This window comes from Penicillium soppii, assembly GCF_028829465.1.
Source record: "Penicillium soppii strain IBT 18220 chromosome Unknown utg000010l, whole genome shotgun sequence".
Classification (NCBI taxonomy): Eukaryota; Fungi; Ascomycota; class Eurotiomycetes; order Eurotiales; family Aspergillaceae; genus Penicillium; species Penicillium soppii.
In genome coordinates, this window is record NW_026643240.1 from 2,473,107 (window position 1) to 2,490,168 (window position 17,062).

The window sequence follows — 17,062 nt, forward strand, 5'->3', positions numbered from 1 at the left end:
AGTGGATCACAATATTATCAAAGCTTGACACAAATCCACAATGCTTATCTCCGCGGATGAAAAAAATCAAAATCGACGGGCTAGATTCGGATCTTGACCGAAGCTTTTATTTTCTATCGGGTCGACATCGGCTATAAAGAATGGCATGTTCCCTTTAGCCCTCAGGTACCGCGAAAACATTGATTGCCTTTATAAAGAAGAGAGGGGAAAATTAAAACATGGCCGCTGAAAGTGGGACACCGGGAAACCCCCCACAAGATACCACGAAAGAGGCCGATACCGTCGTTGTCGGTCGAGATGTTGAAGAAATGACCACACACCCATACCGCCCAACTAGATGGCAGAGTAACATCACTATCATCAGTTGTGTTAGTATCAAATTGCCGGACTTGACTGCGACTCGCTGACTCCCGCCTAGTACATCGCGAACTTCAGTGATGGCTTTCAGAACACCCTCGCTAATCCTACAAATGTCATCTTCAATAAGGTGCTTGGAGCTGATAGATACTCCTCTGAAATGAAGACTCGCATGAGCAACTCCGTCATTGTGGGAGCCATTCTTGGTGTTGTTGTTCTCGGGTACACCTCCGACATGTTTTCACGGCGAGCTGGATTGCTGTTCACATCCTCTCTTGTCGCCATCGGCACATTGATGGCCGCACTGGCTCTGCAGGTACATCCCTCCAGCAATATGCTGTGGTATTTTGTTGTTGTTCGTGGAATTGCTGGATTTGGTGTGGGCGGCGAGTACCCTCCAAGCGCGTCTGCTGGTCTGGAGGAAACAGATGGGGTAAGCGTTTAACCGCTCTGTGCCTTTGACCTATACTCATATTTCTTTAGATCCTGCGAAAATACAGAGGACCCATGTTTGTGTCCTTTACAACTTTGATGGCCACACTCGCCGGCCCAATTTTGATGATCATCTACCTGATCACACTCATCGCCACTGACAATAATCTTGTTGTTGCTTTCCATGCAATTTACTCCATTGCCACTATTCTCCCAGTTTCGATTATTGTTTTAAGACTGTTTATGGTGGACTCGTCTCTCTTCCACTATTCCAATCTGAAACGCGAGCGCAAGTCTTTCCGACTTTATCTCGTTCTTGCGCGGCGTTATTGGTGGAGACTATTGACTACTTCACTGGCCTTCTTCCTGTATGATTTTATCAATTTCCCCAACAGCATCATGTCCAGTTCGATCATCTCCTCCTTGGTCACAGACCACAATGTCCGGACAACGGCCATTTGGCAGGTAATTTTGGCAGTACTGCCAGTTCCCGGAGTTGTGATCGGAGCTTGGCTCACTAATGCAATTGGACGTCGCTGGACTGGAATTTTAGGCTTCGCTGGATATGTGGTTCTCGGGTTCGTTATTGGTGGCACGTACACGAAGCTTTCTCAAAACATTGCGGCATTCGTTGTTCTGTATGGTTTGCTGCAAGCATTTGGCCATATGGGTCCCGGTGCTACCATTGGGCTTATATCTTCCGAATCTTTCCCAACTGCCATGCGGTCTATGGGCTATGGTGTTGCTACAGCATTTGGTAGAACTGGTGCTGCCGTCGGCACTCAGTGTTTCACTCCTCTGCAGGACCGTGCTGGCAACAGCTCCACCTTTTACTTGGCTGGTGGCATCGCTATTCTCGGCATGATGGTCTACTACTTGTTGCCTGAAAGCCGGGATCTAGATTTGGAGAAAGAAGACAAGGAGCTCAATGAGTATTTGATGCAGCACGGATTCACGACTGATGTGAAGGAACAGATGTGATTCAAACGTCTGCGGGGGTCATAAATAAAAAAGATACATATTTATACATCGAATGATGACTGGAGTGTTTGTTCCGGGTCCATCGCCATATATCATCATTTATGTACAATTAACGCAATCAAACTTCAATCAAGGGCTTGTATAACTTGCGCCCAATCTCCAAACCCATATGCTCCTGGTACTGCTTCGCCATCGAACAAGCTTGCCTGGATTATCCTGTCCGACTGTTCACCCTGCCACGGCTGTCTGCCATGTTGCGCAATAATATTATCGAAAACCAAGACATCGCCCCTCTCCCAGCGATGCAGGACTCGAATCTCATCGGTAATTTTCGCCAAATGCGCAAGATATCTCTCAGGAATAGGCGTTCCATCCCCGAACAGTTGCTTCGTAACGTTCTTACGTGCATCCACATCCAATTGCGCACGTTTCCAGTAAGCCGCTAGGCCAGTGAAAAGCGTTGGGAGATTGGTTCCTGGCTGAGTGCGGATTCCAGGCAATCGATGTGTCAATACCAGTCCATCATCGGTCCATTCCCACGTCGTATGCTTTCCTCTGCCATATCTAGCAATCTGAGCCTCTATCTTGCGACGCTTAGTATCCTCGTCATCGCCATCTTCGATTTCCTTGCCGAACGCCTGGCGCAAGGTGGATCCGCCCTCATACTGTTTCTCCACTCGATATGTCACTGTGCTCAAGATTCCTTTCTCCGCTAGCTCGGCGATAAACTCCGGGATCTCTTGTTGTGCCCTGTTGAACAGCTCCAATGACGATGAGATCGGCGACTCGCCGCCTTGAGCTGGAACCCGATGTCCGTAGAAAAGGATATACTCCGGCGCATGCGGCACTTGTGGTGACTCGTTGTGGTTGTATATTAGTACCTCTTTGGGTGCCTCGTTGGCTGGCGCGACATTCGGAGCGAGAAGTGGTCTGTCAACTACTATGCCAATGATCTCGTGCGGTTTGTACCCGAATGCATGCGCGAACTTGCTGAAATCCTCGGCATTGTGAATCGGCAGGTCTCGGAATAGCAACGTGCCGTGCCTTTCCAACTTCTTGGTCAAAATTCCTTCCTTTTCTTGGAGACTTTTGATAGTCTCTACCACGTCGTCAAGAGTTGTCTTGGCGCCAGACTCTGTGGGGCGTAGTGCGAGCGGAATCACTGTATTCTTTGGATGTGGTGGCCCGAGAATGCGTTGATTAGATGCCGGGAGATCGAAGGATTCAAAGGCGATGAGTGAAGTAGAAGAGTTCTCCAGCTGCAGCTGGCCTATCTGTAGCTCTTCGGTAATTGTCCCCATTTTTGGCTCGAAAAAATATCTGCCGAATCTCTTTATTGGAAATGTTGAAGTCAAGATCGGTGCATTTGTAGTTGACTGCATGACCCCTCACCTATGCCAAGATGCAAGTCATCATCGGGTTACTCCTTGCTTATTCGTTGGATAAGACACCTTTTAAACTAAGTTATACCTCATCATGAACCACCGGCAACCCTTTGGATCGTGCCATCCACATATAGATTTACGTGCTTGTCTCAGCACTGAATTATCATATACCGCAGGGGTCTGATAATCATATAAAATAGAATACTAGGGTCTCCTTATGCGGATATTTCATGTCTGACAAGAAGTTCGATCATTCTCATCCACCATGTCCATCCCCGCTGGACACAACCAAGACGGTAAGCTCAACGATTCGACCATCGTGGAAAGTCAATATGAACACCCACAACCTCGACCAAAGTTTTTCTACAGCACCCTCTTCCAAATATTGGTAGTAGGACTATGTGCCTTCTGTGCGCCTGGAATTTGGAGTGCTATGAACGGCCTTGGAGTGGGCGGATCTCAGAGCCCAGATTTAGTCAATGCAGCCAACGCTTTACTATACGCTTTCATGACTGTGACATGTTTCGCAGGGCCTTGGCTCTCAAACGCAATCGGCTTCCGCTGGACCCTCACTGTGGGATCACTTGGGTATCCGTTATACGCAGCGGGTTTGTATTTGAACAATCGCACTGGCGCGACTTGGCTTGTGTACCTCGGGTCTGTGAGCTGTGGTATCACTGCCGGTTTCTTTTGGTCTGTTGAGGGTGCTATCGCTACCGGCTACCCCGAGAGACACAAAACCGGTCGTTATATTGCAACCTGGTTTACCTTCAGAAATCTGGGCAATGTGATCGGCGGAGGAGTATCCCTCGGCATAAACCATAGTGTCAACCACCGTGGACAGGTCGGATACCAAACTTATCTTGCATTTATCGCTATCCAGTGTTTGGGATTGGTCATCGGCCCTTTTTTGTCAAACCCGGAAAAGGTGCAAAGAGATGACGGCACTCGCATCGAGGCACCCAAGGGTATCCATTGGCGAGAAGAACTCCGTATAATGTGGCGACTAGCAAGGAGCAAATCGATTTTGCTTCTAGTTCCACTATTTTGGTATTTTGGGTGGATTCAAGCTTACCCCGGGACTTATCTTGCTACTTATTTCACCGTGCGCTCACGCGCTCTTGGAAGCTTCATGTCTGCAATCGTCGGAACACTCGCAACCTGGTTAGGCGGCTCAATGGTCGACTTACCTTGGTTGAGAAATCGCAAGCATCGAGCTATCATCACCTTCGCACTGATTGCTGCAATGAATAGCGCTACCTGGATCTGGGCTGTCATCATCCAAAACGAGTACCGGCATACCAATCCTGTGCTGGACTGGGGAAACCAAAGAGCCTTTGGTCGTGGGTTTGGCTTATATTTATTCGAGCGTATCAGTCTCGGGTTGGTCGAGAATTATATCTATTGGTGCATTGGAAATCTGTCGGATTCACCAGGTGATCAAATACGATACAGCTCTTTGCTGAGAGGAATTGAGACCGCTGGGGTTGCTGTTGGATTTGGGATACAGGCTGTTCCGACTGCGTTGATTGCAACCGCTTGTATCAACCTGGGTTTGTGGTTTATTGCTCTGCCATTTAGTTATTATGCTACTCTCCAGGTAGTTCGCAAGTTTGACTCGACCAAAAATTGAGATCAGAGTCCAAGTGGAGGAAGCGAGAGCGCAGCCCAATAGTTCGGTCAATGTGTAAGACTTCTCATTCTTCAGCCTTAGATTCGTTTAGAAACAAGCTTCACAGGATGGGTTTCTCAACAAGACGTGGTCGATACACCTCCAGTTGGTTGAATCCCAGGTAACCTCAACTTTGTTCAAATCTAGCATGAAATTTTTCGACTAGAATTGTCACTAAGTTAGCTGCTCATAGATGACCTTGGAAAGGGGAATTCTCTGGTAGTCAGGTGTAGATGACCCGAAGAAAATGATCTTGATTTTCCAACTATGCTCCTTGGACATGTAACTAATAGTCTTTGTACTAGGTTGTCATTATTGGTTAGATATTGACGCCTAGCTATGTATGTAAATTACTTAAAGTAAGGAGTCCATATTTAATTGGCCATATCGTCGTTTTACTCGATGATATGCACCATTACAGCCTAGCGTGGCAGATACTATTGAACGATCTTCGGCCACACATGGCACTCATCACATTAAACGCCCCTGATCGAACCATCGCGCCCCACCAACTATCCAAGTGGCTGACAAGGAGGCTCGATTAAGTTGCTAAAGCGAGCGCATCCCAGGTCCTGATCTCAGGTCTAAACAATCTAGTCTTCGAGGTATATGCCGCCTGGGTTCAATCTTTTCATCGCCCGAAAGAGGCGACGAATATCTTCAAATATTTTCTTGTCGGTAAACACTCCACAATGAACCCAGTTCTGCGTCAGCGAAAGTGTTCTTCTTTTCTGCCGACCGAGACTATGGAGGTATCTGCAATGACCCCGAAAATCCAGGTACCAGTGAGTCATTCCACTCTTCTCTCATACGATGAAATGCCGGAATGGTATCAAGACAACGAGTTTATCCTTCATAAATACCGGCCGATATCCAACTCTACATATGAGTGCTTCTCCAGCTGGCTCTCCTGGCATAATGAAACTGTCAACATTCATTCTCACCTAATTCCGGCAATTATGTTTCTCGCCGCTGAAGGCTTCATCTCTACATATCTCCAGTCTAAATATCCCGGGATGACAGTTTTTGATCATCTCATTTTCGCGGCTTTTCTTCTGTCAGCGGTAATATGCCTCGGACTGTCGGCCACCTACCATACCATGTCAAATCACTCTTGCAAGCTTTCAAGCATTTGGCTGCAATTTGATTTTGTGGGAATCATCGTTTTGACTCTTGGTGATTTTGTTTCTGGGATTTATATGGCGTTTTATTGCGAACCGACTTTACAGCAAGCATATTGGGCTTCGGTGCGTATGAATGGGGCCTGGAACCTTGACCACCCGCACAAATTCCTCCCTTTAACATTTTCCATGTAGATCCTCGCTCTCGGCTTTTTGACAATCGCAATTCTGGTGAGCCCAAAGTCCCAAGGTCCACGTTGGCGTACTTTACGCACCTGCGCATTCGTTGGGACCGGCCTTTCGGGGTTTGTTCCTATTTTTCATGGAATAATATTATTCGGCTTTTCACAAATGGCCAAACAGTCAGGAATGCCATATTACCTCGCTGAGGGATTCCTACTGCTACTAGGAGCACTGGTTTATGCGGTCAGTACGGAAGATACAAGATCGGCGAGTTGATGAGAATTGCTGATAGTTTAAACAAAGATGAGAATTCCAGAGTCCTTTAAACCAGGCAAATTCGATATTGTTGGATCTTCTCATCAGATTTTCCACGTATTGGTGGTACTAGCCACTGTTGTTCATCTCGTTGGGATTTTATTGGCATATGATTATAACTACCACCATCGGGTTTGTGTCTAGCGGCTAGATATTTGCCTGATCATCCTTGTTGGGTCAACGAGGATGCTTTCAGCCTTCTGTTTTGCTGGGAATATGGCCGGGCTAGTTCTCAAGCTCCAACAGGACAATTAACGGGTCCGACAACATGTAGCCCTGGCTCAACAGTTTTAGAAGTTCTCCTGAATATTCCTAGATGAGCTAGAAGAAGTAGCCTATGTAAAAGGTATAAAGAAAAGAAGCTTTGTTGTAAGATCAGAAACCCGACGTCATTCAACCGAGGGATAGATCGAAAATGCCAAGACGGCGAAGTCGGCTGTATGCAAATACCCCAGATTGGGTATATATTCAAGTCGAGCGAAATTCTTCAACAACAAACATAGACATTGCAACCATGTATCGACCACAATTCCATAAGGCTCTGCGGTTACAGAGGCTTTCGGCCTTGCATGGCCCATGTCGGACGAGGGTTTCTCGCGCCGGATTCTCCACCTCGGGGCGCCGCGACATCATGGGAATGACCGGATTTACAGAAGAACAGCTCACGGTGCGGGAAGCAATCTCGCACATTTGTTCAAAATTTCCGAATACATATTGGCAGGAGCGCGATCAACAAGAAAAGGATCCTAAGGAATTCCACGCCGCGTTAGCAAAAGATGGATGGCTTGGTATTGCTTTACCCGAGTCGCTTGGAGGTGCTGGCCTAGGTATGTTTATGTGGACAGAGACAATTGAAATGCACGAAGCTAATCCCTACACAGGAATCTCCGAGGCCACAATGATGATGCAGACGATTACCCAATCTGGCGCTGGTATGGCAGGCGCACAATCGATCCATGCCAACGTGTACGCAACCCAGCCATTAGCCAAGTTTGGCAGCAAGGAGCAGCTGGAGACTACCATTCCGAACATCATTAACGGAACATGGCGCACCTGCTTTGGAGTCACTGAGCCAAATACCGGACTTGAGACTCTGAAACTCACGACACTCGCCAGCAAAACCGACGACGGCTATTCAGTCACAGGCCAAAAAATCTGGATTACCTGTGCGCAAGTGGCATCTAAGATGATTCTTCTCGCACGGACCACGCCCCTAGAAGAAGTCAAGAAGACCAGCGAGGGTCTCTCCATGTTCTGTATTGATATTGACCACGAGAATCCTGGTCTGGATTTGCGAAAGATCAAGAAAATGGGCGGACGTGCTGTCGATGCCAACGAGGTCTTCTTTGACAATTACAAAATCCCAGCAAACACCCTGATCGGCGAAGAGAATCAAGGATTCAAGATCATTCTCCACGGCATGAACGCAGAGCGCTGTCTTCTGGCTGGCGAGGCCCTCGGTCTGGGTTATGCCGCGCTCGAGAAGGCATCGCAGTACGCAAAGGACCGTGTGGTGTTCGGGCGCCCAATAGGACAAAACCAAGGCGTTGCTCATCCGTTGGCCGATGCGTACATGAAATTGGAAGCGGCAAAGCTGGCTACCTACCATGCGGCACGTCTTTATGATACAAAGGACGATTCAGTTCCCTTCCATGAGATCGGCGTGGCTTGCAACAGTGCCAAGTATTTGGCTGCCGAGGCGGCTTTCACGGCGTGCGAGCGGGCAGTTCTGGCCCATGGCGGTATGGGTTATGCGATGGAGTATGATGTGGAACGGTACATGCGTGAGTGTTTTGTTCCTCGCATTGCGCCTGTCAGTCGGGAGATGATCTTGAATTATGTGAGTGAAAAGGTGCTTGCATTGCCTCGGAGCTACTAAGAACCATGGTACCATGCATACATGTATGTATATACAATAAACAATTATACCCACATCATCAACAATCAAAAGAAATCCAATTCGTCATAATCTACGTACCACCTAGAGGTGGCTACAAGTGTTGGGATAGTGAGGTATATGAGGGAAAAAGGAAGCGAAATACGAGGGAAAGGGGGATTTGTAGTCGGACAATGCACCTTCCCAACATGAACTATGCGCCATTCAAAGCCTTTGGCAACGACGATGAACCGTTCCTGTGCTCACAATCATCCAAATACTGTTCATTGGCACATAGATGAAGAAACACAAGTAGAGACAGGAACAACCCTGTGGCACTGCAATGATCTTTCCAGCCACCGAATTTACTAAGACGCATTAACCAGGTTTCAGCCCATATAACACTGATTTTATTCAATTCAACGCATTGATATTTCATATCAGCAATGACTTGATAGTCGCCTTGTGTGAATGAGTCATAGACGAAGGCATCTCGAGGACTACCGTGGATCGATACAGATATTCAAGCAACTTGCGATTTATAACTTATCAATATGAATAGTAACAAAGAAAAACACATACTTCGTAGCGGTAAATGCACATAAATCGGTATTCACGCCAAGTTGTACATTGTACACGCATCAATATTTTATGCGCTGACAACAAACCGCGCGCAATTGGTGGCCGGGGGCGGTGGGGCCCGGGGAGTAGTCTTCAAACTCCGACTTTCCTGAGCTCCCGGCTTTTATTTCTTGTTCCCCCTCCTTTCTCCAGACTTTCCACTCAATTGATCATATATCTGGTGTAGTGAGGTTGTTCTTGGATCATATCCTCATAACTGCCACCATGCTTCCTCAGACCAGGGCCCGCGTGCCCGCCGCTCTCCGGAGCTTGACCAGGTCCACCGCGACTGTGTGAGTCGATTGATCCATTGCGTCAATCCCCATTTACTGACTTCTTTTTTTATCTAGTCGCACCCTTTCAACCACGCTCCCTCGATTCCAGAACGATGACAAGGCTCTCAACAAGGTTTCGCGCAACATCACACAGCCCAAGGCCCAGGGCGCCTCCCAGGCTATGCTGTACGCCGTCGGTCTCAACGAGGCGGACATGAACAAGGCTCAGGTTGGAATTTCGTCCGTGTGGTTCAACGGTAACCCTTGCAACATGCATCTGCTCGACCTGAACAACAAGGTCCGTCAGGGTGTACAGGACCAGGACTTGATTGGTTTCCAGTTCAACACTGTTGGTGTCAGTGATGCCATCAGTATGGGTACCTCCGGTATGCGTTACTCTCTTCAGAGTCGCGACTTGATTGCCGACTCCGTTGAGACCGTCATGGGTGGACAGTGGTACGATGCCAACATCAGTATTCCCGGTTGTGATAAGAACATGCCCGGTGTCTTGATGGCCATGGGACGTATCAACCGCCCCAGTTTGATGGTTTACGGTGGTACCATCAAGCCCGGCTGCGCTGTTACCCAAAACAACGCCGACATCGATATTGTTTCCGCTTTCCAGGCCTATGGTCAGTTCCTTACCAAGGAGATCACCGAGCCCCAGCGCTTCGACGTGATTCGTCACGCCTGTCCCGGTGAGGGTGCCTGCGGTGGTATGTACACCGCCAACACCATGGCCACTGCCATTGAGACCATGGGCATGACCCTTCCCGGTTCATCCTCCAACCCCGCCAACTCCCAGGCCAAGTACGTCGAGTGTTTGGCCGCCGGTGGTGCCATTAAGAGACTGCTCGCTGAGGACATCCGCCCCAAGGATATCTTGACTCGCCAGGCCTTCGAGAACGCCATGGTTGTTGTCAACATTACCGGTGGATCCACCAACGCTGTGCTGCACTTGATTGCCATTGCCGACTCGGTCGGCATCAAGCTCACCATCGATGACTTCCAGTCCGTGTCTGACCGCATTCCCTTCCTGGCTGATCTCAAGCCCTCCGGCAAATATGTTATGGCTGATATGCACGCCATCGGTGGTACCCCCGCTCTCCTGAAGCTGCTCCTCAAGGAGGGCCTCATTGACGGCTCTGGTATGACCGTTACTGGTGAGACCATGGCCCAGAACTTGGAGAAGGTCAAGGACTTCCCCTCGGACCAGAAGATCATCCGTCCCTTCTCCAACCCCATCAAGGAGACTGGTCATATTCAAATCCTCCGTGGTTCCCTCGCCCCTGGCGGCAGTGTTGGTAAGATCACCGGTAAGGAGGGTATGACCTTCACCGGTAAGGCTCGCGTTTTCGACAGCGAGGATCTCTTCATCGCCGCGCTGGAGCGCGAGGAAATCAAGAAGGATGAAAAGACCGTTGTTGTCATCCGCTACTGTGGCCCCAAGGGTGGCCCCGGCATGCCTGGTATGTGCTTTCCAATCTACATGCTTCTCGATCAAATTGCTAACAATTCCATAGAAATGCTCAAGCCTTCCGCTGCTCTCATGGGTGCCGGTCTCGGTAACTCCTGTGCTCTGATCACTGATGGCCGTTTCTCCGGTGGTTCCCACGGTTTCCTGATTGGTCACATCGTTCCCGAAGCCGCCGTCGGTGGTCCCATTGGTCTCGTGAACGACGGTGACACCATCACCATTGATGCCAATAAGCGCATTCTTGATGTCGAGATTTCGGAGTCCGAGATCGCCGACCGCCGAGAGAAGTGGGAGGCCCGCAAGGCCGCCGGTGAGTTGCCCGAGACTGGTCTGACCATGCGGGGTACCCTGGGCAAATACGCCCGTACCGTCCGAGATGCTAGCCAAGGCTGCATCACTGATGCTGTAGAGTAAATGTTTCCTTGTTGTTATTGGTCTCGGCCCTTGTCTAGAACATAAAAGCGATTTCCCGTCTTGGAGCCTGTGTTAGTATATGATATCATCTTGAATAATATTTCTTTCTTGTTGAATCCAATTCTCGTATCAAACTTGTTTGGTTGGAGGTCATCTCTTCATATTTGTAATCTCTTCATAACACAGATCCTTCGCACTGCATGGTATAAATGCGCTTTGCGCTTTTGTCCCAATTGTTTGTCTAGTTAATTCTTTCCGTGAGCCGCGCGAGAATGTGGCTTGTGATGAAAATTCACCGACTACGGTGGAAGGATCTTACTATTGATGGCTTTCATAATGTTTGGTTGTTGGATAAACCAACGTTCACTGACCTTTTCAAGTTGTCGTCATAATATCTAGCCCTCTACGGTAGGGCTGCCCGATGTCAACAACCTCGGCACGCCAATGTTTGAACTACATCGATTCTCCAACCAAAAATCGGCCCCAGAACCACTATATAGCGCTTTACATTACCCTTTTGCCGTGAAAGACTATACCAGCCAGTACATTAGCGCATTATCTACTGGGAGTATGGGCAACGGTTTGATATCAATGAATCATTGCATATGGATATATTGACTAAACTAAAGAGGTTGTTGATTTATCAGTCGCTGAAAACAGTAGATTATCGAAACTTGGTGTTTGTAGCCAGACTCATAGTGCAGGGAATGTAGAGAACCGAAATGGAAGTAAAAAGATACCGAAGTCCACCTGGAGCACAGGCAAGGATTTAGTAATGCTATTGGCCAAACCTATGTGCTTAGCTCGCTGGCCTACATAAGAAAATCATGATCATGAATGTGACTACATACATATGTAACCTTGACGAATAATTTCCCCACGCAAAATTCAAAAAGGGAGCTTTACTTTTGAATTTAACCCTGACATAGTTATGTAAATATCCGTAGTTAGATATGTTATCTGAATAATTTAGATAAAAAGAAACTGTCGTAAATCTATCTGTTACGTTCAAGTCTCTTCTAGGCATCTCCACGGCTTATATCCCGGTTGAGTGCTGTTTTGCATAAGGTACCTTTAGTATGTGCAACCCATACAAGATCTACGTCGAAGAAATTTTTTGTATTTCTGCCTCAATATTCTGGCAAGAATGATGAATCAGTCTTATCTAGCCAAATGTCAGCAATGCATCATCTTGGTGACTATACCGCTTTTGGACTAGCGCCACTCTTATTGATGATGGATAATGCTTCCATAATCGCGATGAGACTCCATTTCCAAGGTTCTGGAGCTCTCTAGGCGACTTTATCTTACCCTATATAAGACCCTTCGGCCCATCTTTCAGTTATTTTTACATCCAAAAAAGACAATCATTACAACACACCTCAATTGTGATATTTGACCAATTTAAAGCAATGTCGAACCCACTTGCCCACGCCAAGATTGCGCTCCGCAAATCCAGTGAACGCGGATACGCTGAACATGGCGGTTGGCTTAAATCGTTCCATACGTTCAGTTTCGCCAGCTACTACGATCACAAATTCCAGAATTTTGGAAGTTTGCGCGTTCTTAATGAGGACCGTGTTGCAGCGCGCAACGGATTTCCCACCCATCCCCATCGTGATGCAGAAATCTTTAGTTACATCCTCAATGGCGAGCTCACGCACCGCGATAGCATGATCAAGAAGGGCTCCGAAGGAGAACAAGGAAAACAATTTTACCGAATGAAGCGAGGAGATGTACAATTCACCACAGGCGGAACGGGTAAGTCTCCTGAACGTCCAATTTACCCGAGATTCAATTGAAGCTGACGTGAGACAGGAATCGCACACTCGGAACAGAATGAATCCAACAAGTCGGTGCACTTCCTTCAAATCTGGGCACTTCCCTGGAAGCACGGCCTCAAGCCACAGTATCACACTATGTCCTTTAGCGAAGAAGCCAAGCGCAAAGCATTTGTTCCTATCTTATCCCCGCTTGCGGCGGGACCCGAAGCTACTCCGGCACAGGAAGACGCTGCCGTGCCCAAACTTCCCGGCACTATTCCCATTCATGCTGATTTTGTCATGGGCGCTGGAATTATTGAACCGGCCTCGACATTCAAGTGGACCGTTGGTGCCGGAGATGCGGTGGAGTCCAAGAAGAAGCGAAACGTTTACATCCACCTGCCTATGACCAAACAGGGCAAGTCCAAGGTCAAGATCGATGGTCGGGAGGATGCCGTTCTTGAAGAGGGCGATGGAGCCTTTGTTACTATGGTGAATGCTGGAGATGCGCTTCGGGTGGAGAGTGTTGGAGAAGTAGAGGCGGAAGTCATTGTGCTGGATAGCAACTGAGGATCATCTCAAGAGATGAGTCTCCATTATGAAGTTTTCTGTAAAGTAGGAATAAATGTCAACATCAAATACGAGTCAATGTTTATGGGTTTTTTTTTAATGCGTTTCTTTTATTTGAACCTATATTGTAGATGGCCCCGGACGCGGCTGCTCGGGCTGCCGCCATTGCCCCTACGTTGTTGAACCCCAAACCTTCCTATGAAGCTGATAATCGTGTTAAACAGTGCTTCAATGTCAATCGGCTTAATGGAGTCATTGGCGATCATTTTGGCGGACAATCTCAATAGTTAGTGTAGAGATTGTTTGGGTATGTATAAGCGAGGTGCAATCTTGGAATCTCGACCCACGACTGTCAATCTGGCATAGCTATCATTTACAGTATAATATACTACACTAGGTCGCTCTGTACCACAGACCAATGTCACCGATCACGTTTGAGTCTAATAAAGTTTAGGTGAGATCGCCAACCTTGGAATATATATGTCTGATCGCAGTATATTTGCGGGCACCACATAACACCCAAGGTACTGATTCAATTATTAATTCAAGCATAAAAACTCGCGGCCAAAGACACTGAAAATTCGAAACCGAAGATTATTCGACTCAATGCCCTCATCATCACTAGATCCGAAGCCGATTGAGTTCCATGGGCCTACAAGGAAGGATAGATTCAGAAGAATCGCTCGGGAAAGCCGGTCAACCAAAGGGTGCAACCTACAGGTCAGGACGATACTTGCTTTCAAGCTCAAAACTTGAGTGTGAGACTCCCTAGACAAGACTTGTAGCATATCTTGTGTGTTGCATCCCATGGGTTATCTGTGGTGGGGTTTGGAGCCTTGTTTTTATTGGCTCGTGGAATGCGAGACGTTTCTCGTTTCCCGTTTCCCGTTTCTGTTTTGGCTCCTTTCATCAGCTCACCCTTTCATACTTTCATACTTCATATGCTGGAGTGTATACATTGCAGATACTAGATGGCAGTAATCAGACCACCATAATGCCACGTAAATTTCACAAAAAATCCAAGGGTGGATGTGATCAATGCAAGGAGCGACGCGTCAAAGTACGTCTCTCAACTCTCAGGCCGAGCAGACGCTAACCTCAATTTGTAGTGTGATGAAGTTAAGCCTCTTTGCACTATATGTGCCCATCGTGAACTATCATGTTCCTACACGAAGGCTGGAGTTCCCAGGCAAACTCATTTTCACCCTCTCTCAGAGTCAGTGGGGCCAAAACAACGGGAGCGGGAGTGGAACACGCCTGTCTCCACTCAATATGAGCTTCGGCATATACAATTAATGCACAAATTCGCAACCGACACGTACAAAAGCCTCTGTGGTGATCAAACCGATATGGAGCATTGGCAGCTTCACATCCCTAGACTTGCATATACCCACGAATTTCTCTTGCATGGCATTTTCGCCCTCGCAGCTTTACATCTTACTGCGACGACACCGGACCCAAAACAGGCTCTTTCATATTTGGACACAGCCTTGCAGTGTAACGAAACTGCTCTTGCTCCATTTCGTGAGGCTTTGAGCGCGCTGGGTCCTGCTAACTGCGATGCTGTCTTTGCACAATCCGCAATCATCACAGTAATTGGAATATCGCTACCAGGGCTGAATTCTAAGTACCGCGGTGAAAGTTCCAGCATGATTGAGACGATGATAACGGTCGTTGAGCTCGTTCAGGGGGCTAATCAGGTATCTCACCTCACCAAATCGTGGAAACAAGACAGTATCTTTTGCAAATATGACTTCTGGCGCATGGACAAGGCCAAGCTGGAACAAGACGTGGCACATGCGATTGACAAGCTCAGAAACATGAACAGGTCAAATTACATTACAGATGAGTTCCAGTATACCACAAATCTTGAGGCCATTGAGTTGCTGCAAGACTGCTTTGCTAGGTTTGCGCATGCACCCCATCCAGCCCCCATCTTAGCTTGGCCAGCTTATGGAAGGAGGGGGTTTGTTAATGGATTAAGCTCACGCCAACCATTTTCTCTTTTGGTCCTCATGCACTGGGGGGTCCTGCTACATGAGTTGAGTGGCCTTTTCTGGTGGGCGGAGGAATGTGGACAGAGATTAGTTGCTGAACTATTGCAAGAGTTGAAGGGGGACAACGAAGAGTGGAATCTGGCATCAAATTGGCCACAAAGGAAAGTTGGACTATGATTCCAAGATGTTGTTGTAATATGCCAGCTTTCAACCCAAACAAGGACTCCTCGTGTAGCTGATATTGATACAGCGGACTCGTTGTTAATTCATCCGGCTCGCGATACGCAAAAATTCGGGACATACAAGTACAGCGGATGTACGTAGCCCAGGAGAGCCAATTCACTTGAATTCTCGTTATTGAAAGGTCACACTGCTGATGTGTTCAAATCTTGAGGGCTGAAAGATTCTACATTGTAAACAACACCATGATGCTCGAAGTCTAGATTTGCTGACCCATTGCACTGATGTCCTTCACAGCGTCAAAGTCTCCCAGCAAACTCTCAAACTTGGACTTAGACATTTTCCAAGAAACAGCACCCAAAGGAAGCCGCAGCGGAACGCACTCTTCGCGGCTAGCGATTGCGAATAGGGCCTCGGCAATTGCGGAAGGCTCCATTCCAACGCCGAGCTTCATGCCAGCGCTCACATACTTTTCAAGCTTTCTTGCCGGCATATCATCTCCCGCATAAGCGGGATGAGGTTGAATGTTGGCTTTGCTGTGGCCTTCAAAGCTCGTTTTCACGCCACTTGGTTCAACAATACAGAAGTTGACTGTGAATAGTTAGTGATAACTGCTTACAATACATTCATATAACCAAACACCATTCACTCACTTTTCCAATCGGGGTGCATTTCACGAGCCACAGATTCCGAAAATCCCTCCACGGCAAACTTCCCAGCATGGTAGAAAGCATGACCAGGGAACGCACATAATCCTGCAAGCGACGAGATTTGGAAAATCAAACCGCCTTGGCGATCTTTAGCCTGCCGCATCACGGAAATGCTGCGCGTCGTCATGCGAACAGTACCGAAAAATAGAGTTTCCATCACCTGGTGCATCTCTTCTTCCGTTGCACCTTCGGTATCACCCGAGAGCGAGTACCCTGCGTTGTTGACTACGACATCGAGATGGAAATCTTCGCCAAAGTGCTCCGCAGCTGCAGCGAAGGCCGCATCCACGGAAACAACAGACGTCACGTCCAAAGTGAGCTTGAGGACTTCAGGATTATTGTCAGGAAGGTAAGAGAGATCGGCCTGGTTTCGAGCAGTGGCAATGATGCGTTGATTGGGCTTGCTTGCAATCAAAGTGGCAATTTCGCGACCAATTCCGGATGAACAGCCAGTGACTGGTATTTGGGTTAGTAAAGACTGTGGTGTGGATATTGTGCTCTAAAGCTTACCTAGCCAAGTGGCATCAGCCGGAAGCTTGTATGGCTCAATGTTTACTGGGTTCATTTTGGAAGTATCAGAAGAAGCGGTTCAGCACTGAGAATTGCAATTTACCGTCGTTTACTGTCGCTCCATTGTAATCAAGGACGCCATGCTGGTTAAATAATTTCTGATCCTCGCATTGACCTACGCTCATTTCAGAGCTTTCGATGGCCATGGGGTCCAAGGTTCGTT

General features: G+C 47.8%; 9 protein-coding genes across 9 annotated transcripts; 7 read left to right on the plus strand and 2 right to left on the minus strand.

Annotated features, from left to right (window-relative positions):
- Positions 1–218: 218 nt before the first annotated feature.
- Positions 219–1,770, plus strand: N7529_011592 (uncharacterized protein; the record flags this gene model as incomplete). The annotated part of the gene is made up of 3 exons (XM_057247118.1): positions 219–368; positions 419–790; positions 841–1,770. 3 exons carry the CDS (start codon positions 219–221, stop codon positions 1,768–1,770), a joined length of 1,452 nt encoding a protein of 483 aa, XP_057092467.1.
- A 125-nt stretch (positions 1,771–1,895) lies between these two features.
- N7529_011593 (Taurine catabolism dioxygenase TauD/TfdA) lies at positions 1,896–3,071 on the minus strand (the record flags this gene model as incomplete). Its single annotated transcript, XM_057247119.1, has 1 exon — positions 1,896–3,071. One exon carries the CDS (start codon positions 3,069–3,071, stop codon positions 1,896–1,898), a length of 1,176 nt encoding a protein of 391 aa, XP_057092468.1.
- A 349-nt stretch (positions 3,072–3,420) lies between these two features.
- N7529_011594 (Major facilitator superfamily domain general substrate transporter) lies at positions 3,421–4,788 on the plus strand (the record flags this gene model as incomplete). Its single annotated transcript, XM_057247120.1, has 2 exons — positions 3,421–3,451; positions 3,548–4,788. The coding sequence occupies 2 exons, from the start codon at positions 3,421–3,423 to the stop codon at positions 4,786–4,788; spliced, it is 1,272 nt and encodes a 423-aa protein (XP_057092469.1).
- Positions 4,789–5,519: 731 nt separating this feature from the next.
- N7529_011595 (hemolysin III family protein) lies at positions 5,520–6,407 on the plus strand (the record flags this gene model as incomplete). Its single annotated transcript, XM_057247121.1, has 2 exons — positions 5,520–6,074; positions 6,144–6,407. The coding sequence occupies 2 exons, from the start codon at positions 5,520–5,522 to the stop codon at positions 6,405–6,407; spliced, it is 819 nt and encodes a 272-aa protein (XP_057092470.1).
- A 553-nt stretch (positions 6,408–6,960) lies between these two features.
- N7529_011596 (acyl-CoA dehydrogenase family protein) lies at positions 6,961–8,325 on the plus strand (the record flags this gene model as incomplete). Its single annotated transcript, XM_057247122.1, has 1 exon — positions 6,961–8,325. The coding sequence occupies one exon, from the start codon at positions 6,961–6,963 to the stop codon at positions 8,323–8,325; it is 1,365 nt and encodes a 454-aa protein (XP_057092471.1).
- An 843-nt stretch (positions 8,326–9,168) lies between these two features.
- Positions 9,169–11,109, plus strand: ilv3 (dihydroxy-acid dehydratase ILV3; the record flags this gene model as incomplete). Its single annotated transcript, XM_057247123.1, has 3 exons — positions 9,169–9,236; positions 9,294–10,687; positions 10,742–11,109. The coding sequence occupies 3 exons, from the start codon at positions 9,169–9,171 to the stop codon at positions 11,107–11,109; spliced, it is 1,830 nt and encodes a 609-aa protein (XP_057092472.1).
- A 1,412-nt stretch (positions 11,110–12,521) lies between these two features.
- On the plus strand, positions 12,522–13,442 carry N7529_011598 (pirin family protein; the record flags this gene model as incomplete). Its single annotated transcript, XM_057247124.1, has 2 exons — positions 12,522–12,870; positions 12,928–13,442. The coding sequence occupies 2 exons, from the start codon at positions 12,522–12,524 to the stop codon at positions 13,440–13,442; spliced, it is 864 nt and encodes a 287-aa protein (XP_057092473.1).
- Positions 13,443–14,436: 994 nt separating this feature from the next.
- On the plus strand, positions 14,437–15,616 carry N7529_011599 (Zn(II)2Cys6 transcription factor domain-containing protein; the record flags this gene model as incomplete). The annotated part of the gene is made up of 2 exons (XM_057247125.1): positions 14,437–14,502; positions 14,552–15,616. 2 exons carry the CDS (start codon positions 14,437–14,439, stop codon positions 15,614–15,616), a joined length of 1,131 nt encoding a protein of 376 aa, XP_057092474.1.
- A 262-nt stretch (positions 15,617–15,878) lies between these two features.
- On the minus strand, positions 15,879–16,894 carry N7529_011600 (short-chain dehydrogenase/reductase-like protein SDR; the record flags this gene model as incomplete). Its single annotated transcript, XM_057247126.1, has 3 exons — positions 15,879–16,210; positions 16,273–16,785; positions 16,840–16,894. 3 exons carry the CDS (start codon positions 16,892–16,894, stop codon positions 15,879–15,881), a joined length of 900 nt encoding a protein of 299 aa, XP_057092475.1.
- Between the last annotated feature and the right edge of the window lie 168 nt (positions 16,895–17,062).